General features: G+C 44.9%; 1 protein-coding gene across 2 annotated transcripts in view; it reads left to right on the top strand.

Annotated features, from left to right (window-relative positions):
- b3glcta (beta 3-glucosyltransferase a) overlaps positions 1-19,066 on the top strand; it is a 281,226-nt gene that overhangs the window by 39,917 nt on the left and 222,243 nt on the right. For both annotated transcript variants that reach the window (XM_068032825.1, XM_068032824.1), the window contains exon 4: positions 7,893-8,002. In XM_068032825.1, coding sequence (XP_067888926.1) covers positions 7,893-8,002 — 110 coding nt within the window. The remainder of the gene's footprint in view (positions 1-7,892; positions 8,003-19,066) is intronic.

The raw sequence follows: 19,066 nt of genomic DNA, 5'->3' as shown, positions 1-19,066 counted from the left end.
AGACAGACCATGTTTAAATTTGTCAAATGTTTAACTACTTTTGTCCTTATCACAGCTTGCTTAACCACATTATTTAACAACCACATCTTGACATTTTCCAGACAAGATTAACAGTCCATACATTGCTTACTGAATTAACAATCATGTATCACTTCTCGTCATTTCATCAACTTATAAAAGTTCACCTAAATCTACGCTGCCTCTCACCAAGTTCTGTGCATTCTTCTCCTGCAAGGAGAGAAAGCAGAGAGGTATGAGTGCCCATAATGGCTTGCGTGGAGAGGAGAGAAGGACAACATTTGTGGAGGGTTACTGTGAGGCATGGGTGCGAAAGGGCAATAGGATGAGTGAGTGTCGCTGGTGACTGCTCAGATGGGGTTGTGAGGTCATAGAGAGTCATAGAGACATTATGGCACAGAAGGAGGCTATTCGACCTATTGAGGCCCTGCTGGCTCTTTGCTGAGCAACTCAGTCAGTCCCAATCCCCTGCTCTATCCCATAGCCCTGCAAGTTTATTTCACTCAAGTGCCCAATCTTTTTCCTTTTGAAATATTTAATCGTCTCCGCTTCCACCACCCTCGTAGGCAGTGAGTTCCAGGTCAATACCATGCTCTGTGTAAAAAAAGTTCTTCCTCACGTCCCCCCTGCATCTCTTGCCTAAAACCTTAGTTCTGTGTTCCCTTGTCCTTGTGCCATCAGCTAATGGGAATAGCTTTTCTTTGTCTACCTTATCTAAACCTGTCATAATCTTATATAGCTGTATCAAATCTCCCTCAAAACAGCATGCAGATTGCATACAGAGTGTGGAGATACGAGTTTGGCAAGTGGGGATTTTTAAGTATCAACATCTTTCTAAAAATCAGGTCTGCAGTTAGCATTTAACTGGGATTTGCCCTCTGAATAAAGTAAAGTAAGTTAAGAAAGTAAAGTAAATTTCTTCCAGCCTTAGGTAGGGATTAACAATCTCTACTGCAGAGTAGCTGATTAGTTAAGTAGCTAACCAGTCCAATCTGGTTGTTGCAGTTTCAGGTTCAAAAAGTATAAATACAGAGGTCTGGGTGGAGCCTGCAAACGGCATACAGATTGCAAACAGAGTGTGGAGATGCAAGTTTGGTGAGTGGGGAGTTTGGTGAAGCGGGGAGGAGGTGCTCCTTTTTTCTACTTTTTCACCCTCCAGTATTTGGTTCTTACTTCGGTGCAGTGGTGCTGGTTAGTAACTAGTAAGTTTATTCTACTTATAATAAATAGTTTGTAAAGTTCAGGTATGGCATGGCAGCTCAGCCGAGTGGAATGCACAGCCTGTGGCATGTGGGAAGTCATGGACGCACATCTGCAGGAATTGTCACCGGCTGCATAAGCTTGAGCTCCGGGTTTCGGAACTCAAGCGGGACTGGAGTCACTGTGGTGCATCCGCGAGGCAGAGAACTACGTGGATAGCACATTTAGGGAGGTTGTCGCACCGCAGATTAGGACCATGCAGGCAGGTAGGGAATGAGTGACCGCCAGGCAGTCTAAGAGAACCAGGCAGATAGTGCAGGAGTCTATGGAGACGATCTCGCTCGCTGATAGATTTTCCATTTTGGATACTGGCAAGGGTGTTGGTTCCTCACAGGAGTGTGGCACCACAGTTGGCTCAGCTGCACGGGAGGGAAGGAAGAAGAATAGAAGAGCAGTAGTGATAGGGGATTCATTAGGGGAACAGACAGGTGTTTCTGCGGCCATAGACGTGACTCTAGGATGGTGTGTTACCTCCCTGGTGCCAGGGTCAAGGATGTCACGGAGCGGCTACAGGACATTCCTCTGGGGGAGGGTGAACAGCCAGAGGTTGAGGTCCAGGTTGGCATCAATGACATAGGTAAGAAGGGGGATGAGGTCCTGAAAGCAGATTTTAGGGAGCTAGGAAGGAGATTAAAAAGCAGTAATCCCAGGATTACTCCCAGTCACATGTGCAAGTGAGCATAGGATTAGGGGTTGAGCTCGTTGCTGAAGAACTGGTGTAGGAGGGAGGGCATCAGGTTTCTGAGGCACTGGGACCAGTTCTGGGGCAGTTAGGACCTGTATAAAATGAATGGGTTGCATCTTAGCTGGACTGGGACTAATATCCTTGCAGGGAGATTTGCTAGTGCTGTTGGGGAGGGTTTTAAGCTAGATTGGCAAAGGGATGGGAACCTGAGAGGGAGCTCAGATTGGAGGGAAGCAAAACTGGTAACTTGTCAGAGGTGTGGGAACTAGGAGCAAATATCAGAGAGGAATATCAAGGTGCACAGAATACTGTGGGAGATAGATAACACTAGAGTAGGGAATAGTAAGTTATTAGGTGGGGTCAGGGTAAGGGAGAAAGTAATAAATTCGAAATCAGGGTAAATGTGCATGTATGTGAATGCACAGATTGTGGTTAATAAGATTGGTGAGGTACAGGTGCAGATTGCCATGTGGAAATATGTTGTTGTGGCTATAACAGAGACCTGGCTCAAAGAAGGGCAGGATCCACTGTGTCATCCTGCCCACCCTCCCTGATTGGTCGGGAACTCCAAAGGCAAGATGCTAGTGTTGTGGCTCAGGGAAAAGCCCACTCCTTCATTATTCAGGTTCGCGACCTGTACATGGTCATGGCCAGGGACTAAATCCACTAAATTCTGCCCTCAGTCTTGATTTCAACACCGTGAAGATGCAGGAAGGAAGAGCTTGTATTTGTAATTTAATTGGAGGAAGAAAGGAGAGTGATATTGATAAAACTGAACAAGAGAGATTGCAAGCGAGAGATGGCAACGACGGAATGACTATCAGATGACAAACATTTTCTTGTTTTCTGTCTGGGTATATTGAAATTAGCCTCTTTTCTATTGGTGTAACATTTCAATACAAAGGTTACTATATAAAGCTTATGTGCATTAATGTATCCTCGCAACAAAAGGCCCAGTGGTATAGAACATTGATGTATGGAACACCAAACCAAATGTGGTCGAAGAGGGATTCTCCAATCTCATTCTCATCTGAGGACACTTCACAATCCACACTTTTATTCCAGTGGCTGGCTTAAGAATGGCATCAACAGAAGGTTGAACCCCAACTCACTTGCTCCTCTTGATTGTTAAATGATGTGTGAAACTCAGGGCCTGATTTTAATTTACTCCAAACCCATTCACTTATACAGAGTTACAATCGGACCCTAAGTAGCTAAAAAGAACAATGAGAAAATTAATTTTCTCAACATCGTGGGTCACTGTTTTAGAAATGATTTTTTTTCTGTCCTCATACTTTTAATACAAGATTTACCCCAAAAAATAGCTGGTGAGGGAATTGGAAGGAGCTAGACTTTCACCTCTGGGGCCTGGTAGAAATACAGCCAAGATAAAAGTCCTTCTAACTATTGGCTGTAAGGGTGACATACAATGTTCCCTGTACGCTGTGTGGTCTAAGCTGCGGACAGCAACCTGGAAAGTACCACACAGGCCGGTCGCAAATTGTCTCCTTCAAGATACTGCGCATGTACTTGTGTGGTCGCGCAAAAAAATGTAAAGGTACTGTGTATTCAAATTAACTGGCCGCACACAACAAAAAACATTTACAGGGGCTGTTGTCACACATGAAATGCGTTTCAGCAGCCACAATTCTATTGGGCATGACCCCACAGGACAAAACTGTGTATTAGCAATAACCTGCTCAGTGACGCTCAGTTTGGGTTCCGTCAGGGCCACTCAGCTCCTGACATCATTACAGCCTTGGTTCAAACATGGACAAAAGAGCTGCACTCCAAAGGTGAGGTGAGAGTGACTGCCCTTGACATCAAGGCAGCATTTGACCGAGTATGGCATCAAAGAGCCCTAGCAAAACTGAAGTCAATGGGAATCGGGGGGAAAACCCTCCGCTGGTTGGGGCCATATCTAGTGCAAAGGAGGATGGTTGTGGTTGTTGGAGGTCCCACCGGCAGGACAGACCCACCAGAGGTGGTGGTACAGTGGTATACAGTAGGGAGGGTGTTGCCCTGGGAGTCCTCAATATCGACTCCAGACCCCATGAAGTCTCATGGCATCAGGTCAAACATGTGCAAGGTAACCTCCTACTGATTACCACCTACCGCCCTCCCTCAGCTGATGACTCAGTACTCCTCCATGTTGAATACCACTTGGAGGAAGCACTGAGGGTGGCAAGGGCACAAAATGTACTCTGGGTGGGGGACTTCAATGTCCATCACCAAGAGTGGCTCGGTAGCACCACTACTGACCGAGCTGGCCGAGTCCTAAAGGACATAGCTGCTAGACTGGGTCTGTGGCAGGTGGTGGGGGAACCAACACGAGGGAAAAACATACTTGACCTCGTCCTCACCAATCTGCCTGCTGCAGATGTTTCTGTCCATGACAGTATTGGTAGGAGTGACCACTGCACAGTCCTTGTGGAGACGAAGTCCCGCCTTCACATTGAGGATACCGTCCATCGTGTTGTGTGGCACTATCACCGTGCTAAATGGGATAGACTTCGAACAGATCTAGCAATGCAAAACTGGGCATCCATGAGGCGCTGTGGGCCATCAGCAGCAGCAGAATTGTACTCAACCACAATCTGTAACCTCATGGCCTGGCATATCCCCCACTCTACCATTACCATGAAGCCAGGAGACCAACCCTGATTCAATGAAGAGTGCAGGAGGGCATGCCAGGAGCAGCACCAGGCATACCTCAAAATGAGGTGTCAACCTGGTGAAGCTACAACCCAGGACTACTTGCATGCCAAACTGCGTAAGCAGCATGCGATAGACAGAGCTCAGCGATCCCATAACCAACGGATCAGATCTAAGCTCTGCAGTCCTGCCAAATCCAGCCGTGAATGGTGGTGGACAATTAAACAACTAACTGGAGGAGGTGGCTCCACAAATATCCCCATCCTCAATGATGGGGGAGCCCAGCACATCAGTGCAAAAGATAAGGCTGAAGCATTTGCAACAATCTTCAGCCAGAAGTGCCGAGTTGATGATCCATCTCGGCCTCCTCCTGAAGTCCCCAGCATCACAGATGCCAGACTTCAGCCAATTCGATTCACTCCGCCTGATATCAAGAAACGACTGAAGGCACAGGATACTGCAAAAGCTATGGGCCCTGACAATATTCCGGCAATAGTACTGAAGACCTGTGCTCCAGAACTTGCTGTGTCCCTAGCCAAGCTGTTCCAGTACAGCTACAACACTGGCATCTACCCTGCAATGTCCAACCCGGCTAATTACCGCCCCATCAGCCTACTCTCAATCATCAGTGAAGTGATGGAAGGTGTCATCAACAGTGCCATCAAGCGGCACTTGCTGAGCAATAACCTGATCAGTGATGCTCAGTTTGGGTTCCGCCGGGGCCACTCAGGTCCTGACCTCATTACAGCCTTGGCTCAAACACGGACAAAAGAGCTGAACTCCAGAGGTGAGGTGAGAGTGACTGCCCTTGATATCAAGGCAGCATTTGACCGAGTATGGCATCAAGGAGCTCTAGCAAAACTGAAGTCAATGGGAATCAGGGGGAAAACCCTCCACTGGCTGGAGTCATACCGAGCGCAAAGGAAGATGGTTGTGGTTGTTGGAGGTCAATCATCTGAGCTCCAGGACATCACTGCAGGAGTTCCTCAGGGTAGTGTCCTAGGCCCAACCATCTTCAGGTGCTTCATCAATGACCTTCCTTCAATCATAAGGTCAGAAGTGGGGATGTCCGTAACTCCTCAGATACTGAAGCAGTCTTTGTAGAGCTGCAGCAAGACCTGGACAATATCCAGGCTTGGGCTGCTAAGTGGCAAGTAACATTCGTGCCACTTAAGTGCCAGGCAATGACCATCTCCAACAAGAGAGAATCTAACCATCTCCCCTTGACATTCAACGGCATTACCATCGCTGAATTCCCCTCGATCAACATCCTAGGGGCTACCATTGACCAGAAACTGAACTGGAGTAGCCATATAAATACCGTGGCCTCAAGAGCAGTCAGAGGCTAGGAATCCTGAGGAGAGTAACTCACCTCCTGACTCCCCAAAGCCTGTCCACCATCTACAAGGCATAAGTCAGGAGTGTGATGGAATACTCTCCACTTGCCTGGATGGGTGCAGCTCCAACAACACTCAAGAAGCTCGACACCATCCAGGGCAAAGCAGCCCGCTTGATTGGCACCCCATCTACAAACATTCACTCCCTCCACCACCGACGGACAGTGGCAGCAGTGTGTACCATCTACAAGATGCACTGCAGCAACACACCAAGGCTCCTTAGACAGCACCTTCCAAACCCGCGAGCTCTACCAACTAGAAGGACTGTGGCAGAAAATGCATGGGAACACCCCCACCTGCAAGTTCCCGTCCAAGTCACACACCATCCTAACTTGGAAATATATCGCCGTTCCTTCACTGTCGCTGGGTCAAAATCCTGGAACTCCCTTCCTAACAGCACTGTGGGTATACCTACCCCAAATGGACTGCAGCGGTTCAAGAAGGCAGCTCACCACCACCTTCTCAAGGGCAATTGGGGATGGGCAATAAATGCTGGCCTGGCCAGTGACGCCCACATCTCATGAATGAATAAATTTAAAAAATCATCTGAGCTCCAGGACATCACTGCAGGAGTTCCTCAGGGTAGTGTCCTAGGCCCAACCATCTTCAGGTGCTTCATCAATGACCTTCCTTCAATCATAAGGTCAGAAGTGGGGATGTTCGCTGATGATTGCACAATGTTCAGCACCATTTGTGACTCCTCAGATACTGAAGCAGTTTGTGTGGAACTGCAGCAAGACCTGGACAATATCTAGGCTTGGGCTGCTTTGTGGCAAGTAACATTCGCGCCACACAAGTGCCAGGCAATGGCCATTTCATACAAGAGAGAATCTAACCATCTCCCCTTGACATTCAATGGCATTATGATCACTGAATCCCCCGCTATCAACATCCTAGCGGCTACCATTGACTAGAAACTGAACTGGAGTTGCCATATAAATACTGTGGCTACAAGAGCAGTCAGAGGCTAGGAATCCTGCAGCCAGTTATGCACCTCCTGACTCCCCAAAGCCCATCCACCATGTACAAGGCACAAGTCAGAAGTGTGATGGAATACTCTCCACTTGCCTGGATGGGTGCAGCTCCAACAACACTCAAGAAGCTCAACACCATCCAGGACAAAGCAGACCGCTTGATTGGTATCCCATCCACCAAACATTCACTCCTTCCACCACCGACGCACAGTGGCAGCAGTGTGTACCATCTACAAGATGCACTGCAGCAACGCACCAAGGCTCCTTAGACCGCACCTTCCAAACCCGCGAGCTCTACCAACTAGAAGGACTGGGGCAGAAAATGCATGGGAACACTCCCACGTGCATGTTCCCCTACCAGTCACACACCATCCTGACTTGGAACTATATCCCCGTTCCTTCACTGTCACTGGGTCAAAATCCTGGAACTCCCTTCCCAACAGCATTGTTGGTGTACCTACCTCACATGGACTGCAACGATTCACCACCACCTTCTCAAGGGCAATTAGGGATGGGTAATAAATGCTGGCCTAGCCAGCAACGCCCACATCCCATGAATGAATTAAAAAAAATTCAGTACTGGTTGGTACTAAATTGGCAGTTTTCCTCAGACCACATAATGCTGTTGTGGAAGATGCCACACTAGTGCATTGTTGGGATACAGCAGAGGAAATTTTACTCTGCTTCTAATTTTCCTGCAGGTAACTTGGGAGTATCCATAGTTGCAAAGTATTCTGTTTCTCAGAAATAACATCTAGTGACTTCGCTGAACACAAAATTCGCAAAACAAAAAAAAGGAAACTGAATAATTTTGAACAATTTTTATTGCTAAAATTTAAATCGAAACAGATTTATATATTTTAATGTAATTTTGCTTTATTCTTGATATTTTTTGTTTTACAGAGATGAATGAAATTGTTTTTGTTATTCAGAGTCAAAAGCAATCCTTCCACGCAAATCAAGCAACAAAACTGAAGCAGGATATTTTACTGCAGGCTGAGGCTTTTAGTCAGGTAAGTATCTGAAGAGAGTACAGCTAGCTATGGCTAATCCATGTTGTGGTAATTGAATTGTTTTTCAGCTGTGTTGTAAAGGATAAATGAGCCTGCTTGGAAATTAACATTTAGATAGTTTCAATCATAAAGTCTTATAGTTGAAAATAACTGGTGTCCCTGACTTTAATAATCTAGAAATTACATTCTACAGTTTAGAGATGATTCAGGATAATAGATATAAAAACAAGAGATGCTGGAACCACTCAGCAGGTCTAGCAGCATCTGTGGAAAGAGAAGCAGAGTTAACGTTTCGGGTCAGTGACCCTTCTTCGGAACTGACAAATATTAGAAAAGTCACAGGTTATAAGCAAGTGAGGTGGGGGTGGGGCAAGAGATAACAAAGGAGATCTAGATTGGACCAGGCCACATAGCTGACCAAAAGGTCACGGAGCAAAGGCAAACGATATGTTAATGGTGTGTTGAAAGACAAAGCATTAATACAGATTAGCTGTTAATACACTGAATATTGAACAGCAGCAAGTGCAAACCTGAAAAAAAACAGTGGGTAAGCAAACTGAACAAACTAAGATGAAATGAACTAAATGCAAAAAAAAAAGATTGTAAAAAATGTAAAAAAGAATGTAAAAAAAAAGGAAGAAAAAAATAACTAAAAATGAAAGTAAAATGGGGGGCTGTCATGCTCTGAAATTATTGAACTCAATGTTCAGTCCGGCAGGCTGTAGTGTGCCTAATCGGTAGATGAGATGCTGTTCCTCGAGCTTGCGTTGATGTTCACTGGAACACTGCAGCAATCCCAGGACAGAGATGTGAGCATGAGAGCAGGGGGGAGTGTTGAAATGGCAAGCAACCGGAAGCTCAGGGTCCTGCTTGCGGACTGAGCGGAGATGTTCCGCAAAGCGGATTCAGGTGAAGCAGCGATTTACTTGTACTTCTTTCAATGTAGTATACTGTATTCGCTGCTCAGTGTGGTCTCCGCTACATTGGGGAGACCAAGCGCAGACTGGGTGACCACTTTGCGGAACATCTCCGCTCAGTCTGCAAGCAGGACCCTGAGCTTCCGGTTGCTTGCCATTTCAACACTCCCCCCTGCTCTCATGCTCACATCTCTGTCCTGGGATTGCTGCAGTGTTCCAGTGAACATCAACGCAAGCTCGAGGAACAGCATCTCATCTACCGATTAGGCACACTACAGCCTGCCGGACTGAACATTGAGTTCAATAATTTCAGAGCATGACAGCCCCCCATTTTACTTTCATTTTTAGTTAATTTTTTCTTCCTTTTTTTTTTACATTCTTTTTTACATTTTTTACAATCTTTTTTTTTTGCATTTAGTTCATTTCATCTTAGTTTGTTCAGTTTGCTTGCCCACTTTTTTTTCAGGTTTGCACTTGCTGCTGTTCAATATTCAGTGTATTAACAGCTAATCTGTACTAATGCTTTGTCTTTCAACACACCATTAACATATCGTTTGCCTTTGCTCCGTGACCTTTTGGTCAGCTATGTGGCCTGGTCCAATCTACACCTTCTTTGTTATCTCTTGCCCCACCCCCACCTCACTTGCTTATAACCTGTGACTTTTCTAATATTTGTCAGTTCTGATGAAGAGTCACTGACCCGAAACGTTAACTCTGCTTCTCTTTCCACAGATGCTGCCAGACCTGCTGAGCGATTCCAGCATTTCTTGTTTTTATTTCAGATTTCCAACATCCGCAGTATTTTCCTTTTATTACAGGATAATAGATAAGCTGGTGTGTATAGCATCTTATTTTTGCTGTATATGTGCTAAAATATCCTGAAGCTCTGATGTCCTGATAAAGCCAGGAAAAGGCATTGATTTGTTTTCTCATGATGATTAAAGCCGAAAGCTTGTGAACATAATGGGGTTGAAATTGGTCAATGTCAGTCCCTCAAAACGGGTTGCTAGTGAACCATCAGCCCATTTTACACAGTGCCCGATTTACTTCTTCATTAAAGTCAATGGGAAACAAAGTCGAATGTGGTCTGAAATGGACTGCCATTTCCCTATCAGGCCATTTTGCTACTGGCGTTAATCAATTTCATTCCCAATAGCATTCAATTTCTCTGTTGATACTCAATTCAAATACATATTTCCCAGAATATTACAGGTCTAAAAATGCAAATATAATGGACCTGTCCTATATATTTAATATATTATGAATAACTCTTCTTCTTTGGCCTCCTTCTATCGAGAGACAATGGGTAAGTGCCTAGAGGTGGTCAGTGGTTTGAGGAGCTGTGCCTGGTGTGGCTATAAATTCTTCCACAGGCGCTGCAGATAAAATTGGTTGTCGGAGCTGTTACACAGTTGGCTCTCTCCTTGCACTTCTGTCTTTTTTCTTGCCAACTGCTAAGTCTCTTCGACTCGCCACTCTTTAGCCCTGCCTTTATGGCTGTCCGCCAGCTCTGGCGATCACTGGCAGCTGACTCCCACGACTTGTGGTCCGTGTCACAGGACTTCATGTCCCGTTTGCAGACATCTTTAAAGTGGAGACATGGACGGCTGGTGGGTCTGATACCAGTAACGAACCTGCTGTACAATACGTCCTTGGGGATCTTGCCATCTTCCATGTGGCTCCACATGGCCAAGCCATCTCAAGCACCGCTGGCTTAGTAGGGTGTATATGCTGGGGATGCTGGCTGCCTCGTGGACTTCTGCGTTGGAGATGCGATCCTGCCACCTGATGCCAAGGATTCTCCAGAGGCAGCGAAGATGGAATTGAGACATCACTCTTGGCTGACATACGTTGTCCAGGCCTCGCTGCCGTAGAGCAAGGTACTGAGGACACAGGCTTGAAACACTCGGACTTTTGTGTTCTGTGTCAGTGCGCCATTTTCCCACACTCTCTTGGCCAGTCTGGACATAGCAGCAGACGCCATTCCCATGCGCTTGTTGATTTCTGCATCGAGGGGCAGGTTACTGGTGATAGTTGAGCCTAGGTAGGTGAACTCTTGAAATAAAAACAAGAAATGCTGGAAATACTGAACTCTTGAACCACTTCCAGAGTGTGGTCGCCAATATTGATGGATGGAGCATTTCTGACGTCCTGTCCCATGATGTCCATTTTCTTGAGGCTGTTGCTAGGCCAATTTTAGAATATATTTTAGAATATGTGTAAACTATAGCAAAGGCAAAGAGAACAGAGGAAAAAACCCATGAAAAGATGAGATGGAGTTAAAGCACTCTGCCTGAGTAAAGACAGAGCCTCTTACTGCAACTGTAAGCCTTTGTGTTGAATTTTTCAGCTTACCTGGAGGTCCTGCTGCTGGGGACGAAGCATGAGGTGACCCTGCTTCGTCAGGTGGCAGGACCCTGGGTGGCATATTGCCGGTGGAAGCTGATTAACAGTCTGCCGCTGGGGCCACCGTCCAATTGAGGATAGCAGCCTGCCCCCAAAAGCTGCTGGCCCGGTAGCTAAGCAGCACCACCACTAGCAGTGGTCGCTGCGGAAGCTGCAGCTCCAGGATGAGAGTGCCTCAAAGGCTGGGTGCCCTCAAAGAGTGCTGAGATTGGGGCAAACCAGGACCAAACAGACAGGTCCTGATGATCGAGGTGTGGCTGGAAGGGGGAATTCTGGTGGTGCCGTTGCCACGGGGGTGGCTATTGCTATTGGGGGCCTTTGGGGGCCATGGAGCGCCCATCAAGGAGGGCCCCTAGAACCCACAGGGAGGCCACCAGGTTTTAACCGGCGGTCTCCCCATGTGGTAGCGGGCCCTCTTGACGCGGGCAAAATGTCCGCAGGGACAGGAAGTGGCCTTTAATTGGCCAATTAAGTGGCTCATTTGGCTGCCTAGTGGACAGCTGCACTGCGAAGGTTCCTGCTGTTGGAAATATGCTATGGCAGCGGGAAGACGTCTGCCTTCCCCCACCATATTACCAGCCCTTCCATCTCCCAGCCAGGAAAATTCATCCCTTTGTTTAGAATTTTGAAATTTTGATATAGACAAAAAGAGGCTGTAAGATGCTTCCTTATAGTGTTTTGATAATACAGTGCACAATTATACTGGACTGACTGGTGTTTTGGTGTGGCATACTCTTCACTTATCTCTCGGAGCTAGGTTTCAATTTAGCCCAGATTGTGGGATGAAAATCTTCTTCTGGCAAACTTACTACAACAGTACCAAATGGCATGGTCTTATGTCATTCTAACCCTGTTTCTCTGCACATAAACTTGCAACAGAAACCAGTCCATAATTCTGTAAGTTTGAATGCCATTCGTGCAAAGGTCATAATGATGGTTTGTCTTGAAAATAGAAAATCTGCATTGTTGCAGTAAGGGCTATGTTTCTGAATTCAGGTTTAGGGAAAATAGAGATTTTGGATATGTCATATATGTACAGCATTGAACCAGGGACTGCAAGCTAATGCATGCATCAAAAATATGCTGCATCCAAACTAGGAATGTAAGCTAATGCTTGGTTGTGAATACTGTTTTGTTCCTCAGGAATAAATTTCTTGAAAAAAATAGATTACAAATAATGGTAAATCTTAAATCCGAAAAAAATGAGGAAATCCCTCCTTGTCGGACTGAATAGAGCCAATTCTGACGCACAATATTTGGGAGGTGCGGGGTGGGGGGGAAGTTAACTAATATCACAGAGCCAAAAACATTGTGCGGAGCCTGGCTTAAAATGGGCGACGAATTGAATACCTTTTATCTGAATTGTACAGATATTAAATGTAATGTTTAAACTTTTGTAGAAGTTTTTGCAATTCAAAGTTCCCTTTAAGCAGCGCGGGTGCGTGACTGCACAGCAATCAGGATGTGCTGCGAAGGGGACAAACAGATTGCGCACAAGCAGAGGTCCCTTTAAGATGTGCGCAGGCACGGCTGCGCGGTAATCTTAAAGGGCCTGTGCAGCGAAGGGAAATTAGAAAGAACATTGCCAGAAATGCCAATTTATTTTCAAATATAATTGTGCGCTGTATTCTCAAAACACTATAATGAAGCATCTCAGATCAATGATCTAAAATTAGTTTAAGCGGGCGATACTTTAAGTAGTTGAGTATGTTGATTTTATATAAATATTAGAAGTGAAGATAATCATAAATTAGGGGTTTGAAATTCTTAGATCGCAATTACACAGGAATTAAGTTGAAATTTATGCCAGTTTCTGCACCTTGCCAATTGGAACTTATACCTGAATTTCCTGCAGTACTCATTTGCTATCCTGGAATGTAAATGTACCAATTAGGATAATAAGACTTAGGTGTCTGCTATGGTGCCTCACTCTCAGAGCTTCTTGCCACTGCTGCATCTTTTCCTCCTGGTATTGCACAAAACAGGTATACTCTTTGGGAAGGTCATTCTAACTGCAGGTTCCTTCTCAACGTGTAGTGGAGGGGGAGAGGGTTGATGTCTGAAATATTTTGGATGCACTGAGACTGACAGCACTTTCACTGAGTAAAGTGCAGGTCCCAATTAAGAGGAAAAAAAAATTAAAAAGGAAATCACTATCAAATGCCGGAAATCTCAGTTGAGCTGATATCAGATGAGTTCAGGCCATGCTGTGCCTATATTTTTGGTCATAAATCTATGCCAGCATTTCTTTCACATAAAGTCATGAAACCCATGTGAGCTAGTCTTTGCCATGTGCGGTGCAGGGGCTTTCGGGCAGAGCTGTGTAAATATGCAACAGTGTTTCGGCAGACACATCTTGGAAGTGGCACAAACGATAGAGGAAATTCACATCTAGCCATATATCAGCATAAGACTTACATAATTTAGTTACACGCGAATTTCTGCAGAAAGGAATGGCTATAGTAATGCCAAAGCTTTCCAGGGAAATCACACCATGTAGATAGACATTTGTGTTCATATCTTATGCAGCTTCCCTTTTTAAAATTTTGTATTGCTAATTCAAATGCATTGTAATCATTATTGGGATGTACTGGATAAAAGATGCAGAGAATTATTATTATACTTTCAAGACGAAATAGCAAGAACATCGCAAGTAAATAATAGATTGAGGTTGGAATTTCTTAGAGAGACCAGCTTCAATTGCTTAATGATTACTGTGTCTGTGACAGACATTGGATTAAATTACAGGATATATTGTTGATGAGATGAGAGTGAAAAGCTGGTTGATTAAATATCATGACACCAATCATAATTAATTCCAATTACATATGTCAGAATAGTGTTCTCTGTTTGTGAGTATAAATATCTGCGCATTTGTTTCTGACATGTCATCTTGGCGAAGAAGGTGACAGCTACAGGATAAAACTAATGTGCACATAGTGCATAATGGAAACAGTCATAATGTTGACCTCGAGTAGTCAAGGGAACATACTCCATCTAAATTTGTCTTTAAACGTTAGTGTTTCCAAGTTGAGTTTGATGCATCACTTTTGATGACTTAGTTTGGTTTCCAGTGAAATCAGAAGGTCTGGACCCAATATTAAATGTCAAAATATAATCGAATCATAGAAATTTACAGCACAGAAGGAGGCCATTTGTCTGTGTCTGTGCCTGCTCTTTGAAAGAGCAGGTTGGCTTAGACCCACATCCTGCTTTTTGTCCGTAGCCTTGTAAGTTCCTTATACTTATCCTCATCCTCGAGTACCTGTCCAACTCCCTTTTAAGATTATTTATGGAATCAGCTTCCAGCACCATATTTGAAAGAACGTTCCAGATTCTGACAATTCTGTGAGTGGACATATTTCTTATCTTCTCCCCTCTAGATCTGTTACCTATGATTTTGAATATGTAACATATAGTTATTGACCCACTCGTCAGAGGGAATCATTTTTCTCTGTCTGTGCTATCAAAACCTTTCATCTTCTTGACAACCTCTATTAGATCACCTGTTAACCTCTGTTCTATCTATCTATATTATTTTGCAGACTATTTGTCCTCCTCACAGCTTACTGTCCCACCTAGCTTTCTATCAGCATTCATTGATACTTCACACATGGTCCCTTCATTTAAGTCATTAATATAGGTTATATATAGTTGAGGCTCCAGCACTGTTCTTGCAGCATCTCACTAGTAACAGACTGACAATTTGAAAAGCACCTATTTATTCCTACTCTCTGTTTTCTGTCCTTAAACCAATCCTGTAATCATGCTAGTATATTAATTACCCCCAACCCCATGAGCCCTTACCTTGTGCAACAACCTTTCATGTGGCACCTTATTGAGTGCCTTTTGAAAATCCAGATATACTACATCCACTGGTTCACCTTTACTACCCTGCTAGCTACATCCTCAAAAAACTCTGATCTGTCAAACACAACTTCCCTTTCATGAAACCATGTTGACATCTGACAAATATTATGATTTTCTAAATGCCCTGTTACCACTTCCTAAAGACGCGATTCCAGCATTTTCCCAGCAAAATATGTCAGGCTAATTGGCCTGTAGTGCCCTGTTTTCTTTCTCTGTCCTTTTTTGAATAGCCGAGTTCTAAATTTTCCAACCTCTCCTCATAACTGAAGTCCCTCATTCTTGGTAACAATCTGTTAAACCTGCTCTGTACCCTTTCTAAGGCCTTTTCGTCTTTCCTGAAGTATCGTGCCCATAATCCTCTGCAATACTCTAGCTGAGGCCTAAACAGAGACTTATAAAGTTCTGGCATGAGCTCTTTGCTTTTGTATTCTATTCCTCTGTTTATAAACCAAAGTAACTCATTTACTTTTTTATTAACTTCCCCTGCCAGCTTTTAAGGATTTGTGAATATGGACATTATGGCTGTAATTTTATGCCCGCGGAGGTTGTGGGGGTGGCACAAAATCGCAAAATTGTGTGGGAGACATCGGGTGCTGTTCCCGTCCCCTTCCCACCCAGGCTGCAATTTTTCGAGCTGCGGGTGAGGTGACAAACGGCCTGCCTGCCTCAGGCCGATTTGAGGTCCTTAAGTGGCCAATTATTTGCCACTTCAGGACCTTCTCTCGCTGCCGCTGGTATATCACCAGTGGTGGATGGGCACTTCATAAGGTGTGGAGTCTGCTCAGTAATACCTGGCAGCATGCTTGTGGGCTCGAGGGGCGGGGCCTGCCTGATTGGGCACAGTGGGCTCCACCAGCAGCTCCTGCCACCTTCCTCCTGATTACCTCCCACTCCCCCTTGCCGGGTCCCAGCCGATTGTCCCCGGCGAGGCCCAAAACCCCACTTAGCATTTTCAGCGCCCGAGTCCATGAACCTCTTGAAGCTGAGTGCAGTCTAGCAGTGGCCACTGCTCCCAGTGGCGCTGCTGGGACTGAGGAGCTGCCAGCCTGCTGATTGGCCACGTAAAATCTCTGTGTGGTTTCCAGGCCCAGCCGAGGCAGGCTCGCCCCCGACTTTTCAGCCCTTGGGTGGGGCCTCTGCCCCAACCTAAAAACCAGCTTATATTTTCATACCAAGCCACTAAAGCAATATGAAGGTAATATGAATGCTGAAGGTTAAGATCATTGTAGTGTCTTATCTGAAGTGTTCCTTTAATGCTTTTAAATTTACTGTGCAGTTAGTAATGTTCAGTATCCTGAGGTTAAATATTTACTGAATTTGTCAATGTTGAAACAAATATTTGGTATTTTCAGGAATTAGCATCACTACACTAGGTGGCAGTGATGCTGTGAGTTCTGTGCAGTTAGTCTTTTGGTGGCAATATGTTCCATCTAATTCTTTGGAGAACTCTACTCAATCCTGTTATTTCAGTGTGAGGATTTTAAAATCATGGCATTGGTGGATCAGGAGCCAGTGTTGTTCAGCGAGTATAGTAGTGATGGGTGAGTGGACATGGTGCGAATTAGGATACTATCCCAGTGGTGGGAATGCATCAGGGAGTCGACCCACGCAACTCCCCCTTATTTTCCTAGCCTCACCCCACCGCTTCCTACCCTGTTCCTGTAGGGCTGGGAAAATTCTGCTTTTTCTGTCTGATTTTCAATGATTAGTGTTATCAGTATCAGAGCGGTGGGAGGCATTCAAAGGGGCGATTCAAGGGGTTGACAGTAAACATGTTCCCACAAAGAAAAAGGGTGTGACGGCCAAATTTGGAGCCCCACGGATGTCAAGGAGCTTATAGGGTAAGATAAGGCAGCAAAGGAAAGGAAAGCTTATGTCCGACACTGAGAACTCAATACTACAGAAAACCGAGAGGAGTGTAGAAAGTGGAGGGGTGAAATCAAAAAGGAAATTAGGAAAGCAAAGAGCGGGCATGAAAGAATATTGGCAAGCAAAATTAATGGTGAAACCAAAGATGTTTTGTCAATACATTAAGAGTAAGAGGATAACTCAGGAGAGAGTAGGGCCCATAAAAGACCAAAAAGGTAACCTATGTGCAGAGGCGGAAGATGTTTGTTCTTCATGAAAACTTTGCATCTGTTTTCACAAACGAGGGGGGTGATGCAGATATTGTAGTTAAGGAAGAGGGGTCAGAAGTATTGGATGTGATGAACATAGGGAGAGAGGAAGTATGAATAGGATTAGCATCCTTGAAAGTTGATAAATCACCAGGGCCAGATGAAAGAAGCAAGAGAGGAAATAGCAGAGGGTCTGACCATCATTTTCCAGTCCTCACTGTATACAGGTGTGGTGCCGGAGGATTGGAGAACTGCTAACGTTGTACCTCTGTTTAAAAAGGAAACGAGGGATAGACCCTATGATTACAGGCCAGTCAGTCTAACCTCAGTAGTGGGCTCATTATTGAAATATATTCTGAGAGACAGGATAAACTGTTACTTAGAAAGGCACAGATTAATCAAGGATAGTCAGCATGGATTTGTTAAGGGAAGATCTTTTTTGACCAACTTGATCGAATTTTTTGAAGTAACCAGGAAGATAGATAAGGGTAGTGCAGTTGATGTGGTCTGCATGGATTTTAGCAAGGCTTTTGACAAAATCCCACATGACAGACTGGTTAAAAAAATAAAATCCCATGGAATCCAGGGAAATGCAGCAAGATGGATACAAAATTGGCTCAGTGGCAGGAAACAAAGGGTAGTTGTTGATGGGTGTTTTTGTGACTGGAGGGCTGTTTCCAGTGGCGTTCCACAGGGCTCAGTACTGGGTCCTCTGCTTTTTGTGGTATATATTAACAATTTGGACATAAATGTGGGGGGCATGATCAAGAAGTTTGCAGATGACACAAGGATTGCCCGTGTGGTAGATTGCGAGGAGGATAGCTGTAGGCTGCAGGAAGATATTGATGGTCTGGTCAGGTGGGCAGAAAAGTGGTAAATGGAATTCAACCCAGAGAAGTGTGAGGTGATGCATTTGGGGAGGTCAAACAAGGCAAAGGAATACACGATTAATGGGAAAATACTGAGAAGTGTAGAGGAAGTGAAGGATCTTGGAGTGAATGTCCACAGATCCCTGAAGGTAGCAGGACAGGCCGATAAAGTGGTTAAGAAGGCATATGGAATCCTTTCCTTTATTAGCTGAGGTATAGAATATAAGAGCAGGGAAGTTATGCTGGAACTGTCTAACTTATTGGTTAGGTCACAGCTTGAGTACTGTGTGCAGTTCTGGGGGTCACCGCATTACAGAAAGGATGAAATTGCACGAAGGATGGTACAGAGGAGATTTACGAGGATGATGCCAGGAGTGGAAAAATGCAGCTATGAGGCAAGATTGGATAGGCTGGAGTTGTTGTTGGAACAGAGAAGGCTGAGGGGAGATCTGATTGAAATACACAAAATTTTGAGAGGCCTGGATAGAGTGGAGGTGAATGGCCTATTTACCTTAGCAGAGAGGTCAGTGACTAGGGGGCATAGATTTAAAGTGATTGATAGAAAAATTAGAGGGGAGATGAGGAAATGTTTTTTCACCCAGAGGGCGGTGAGGGTCTGGAACTCACTGTTTGAAAGGGTAGGTGAGGCAGAAACCCTCAACTGAATCAAAAGAAGTCTGGATATGCACTTTAAGTGCCATAGTCTGCAGGGCTACGGACCAAATGCTGGAAGGTGGGATTAGAATGGGTAGGTTGTTTTTCAGCCGGCACAGACACGATGGGCCAAGTGGCCTCTTTCTGTGCCTTAAACTTTCTGTGATTCTATTATCAGGTGGCCACCACAGAAATGATGATGAACGGTTACTCTAGGTATACATTTTAAGG

This window comes from Heterodontus francisci, chromosome 6, assembly GCF_036365525.1.
Source record: "Heterodontus francisci isolate sHetFra1 chromosome 6, sHetFra1.hap1, whole genome shotgun sequence".
Taxonomy (NCBI): domain Eukaryota; kingdom Metazoa; phylum Chordata; class Chondrichthyes; order Heterodontiformes; family Heterodontidae; genus Heterodontus; species Heterodontus francisci.
The sequence above is the reverse complement of the archived record's forward strand: the minus strand, read 5'-3'. Positions and strand labels throughout refer to the sequence as shown.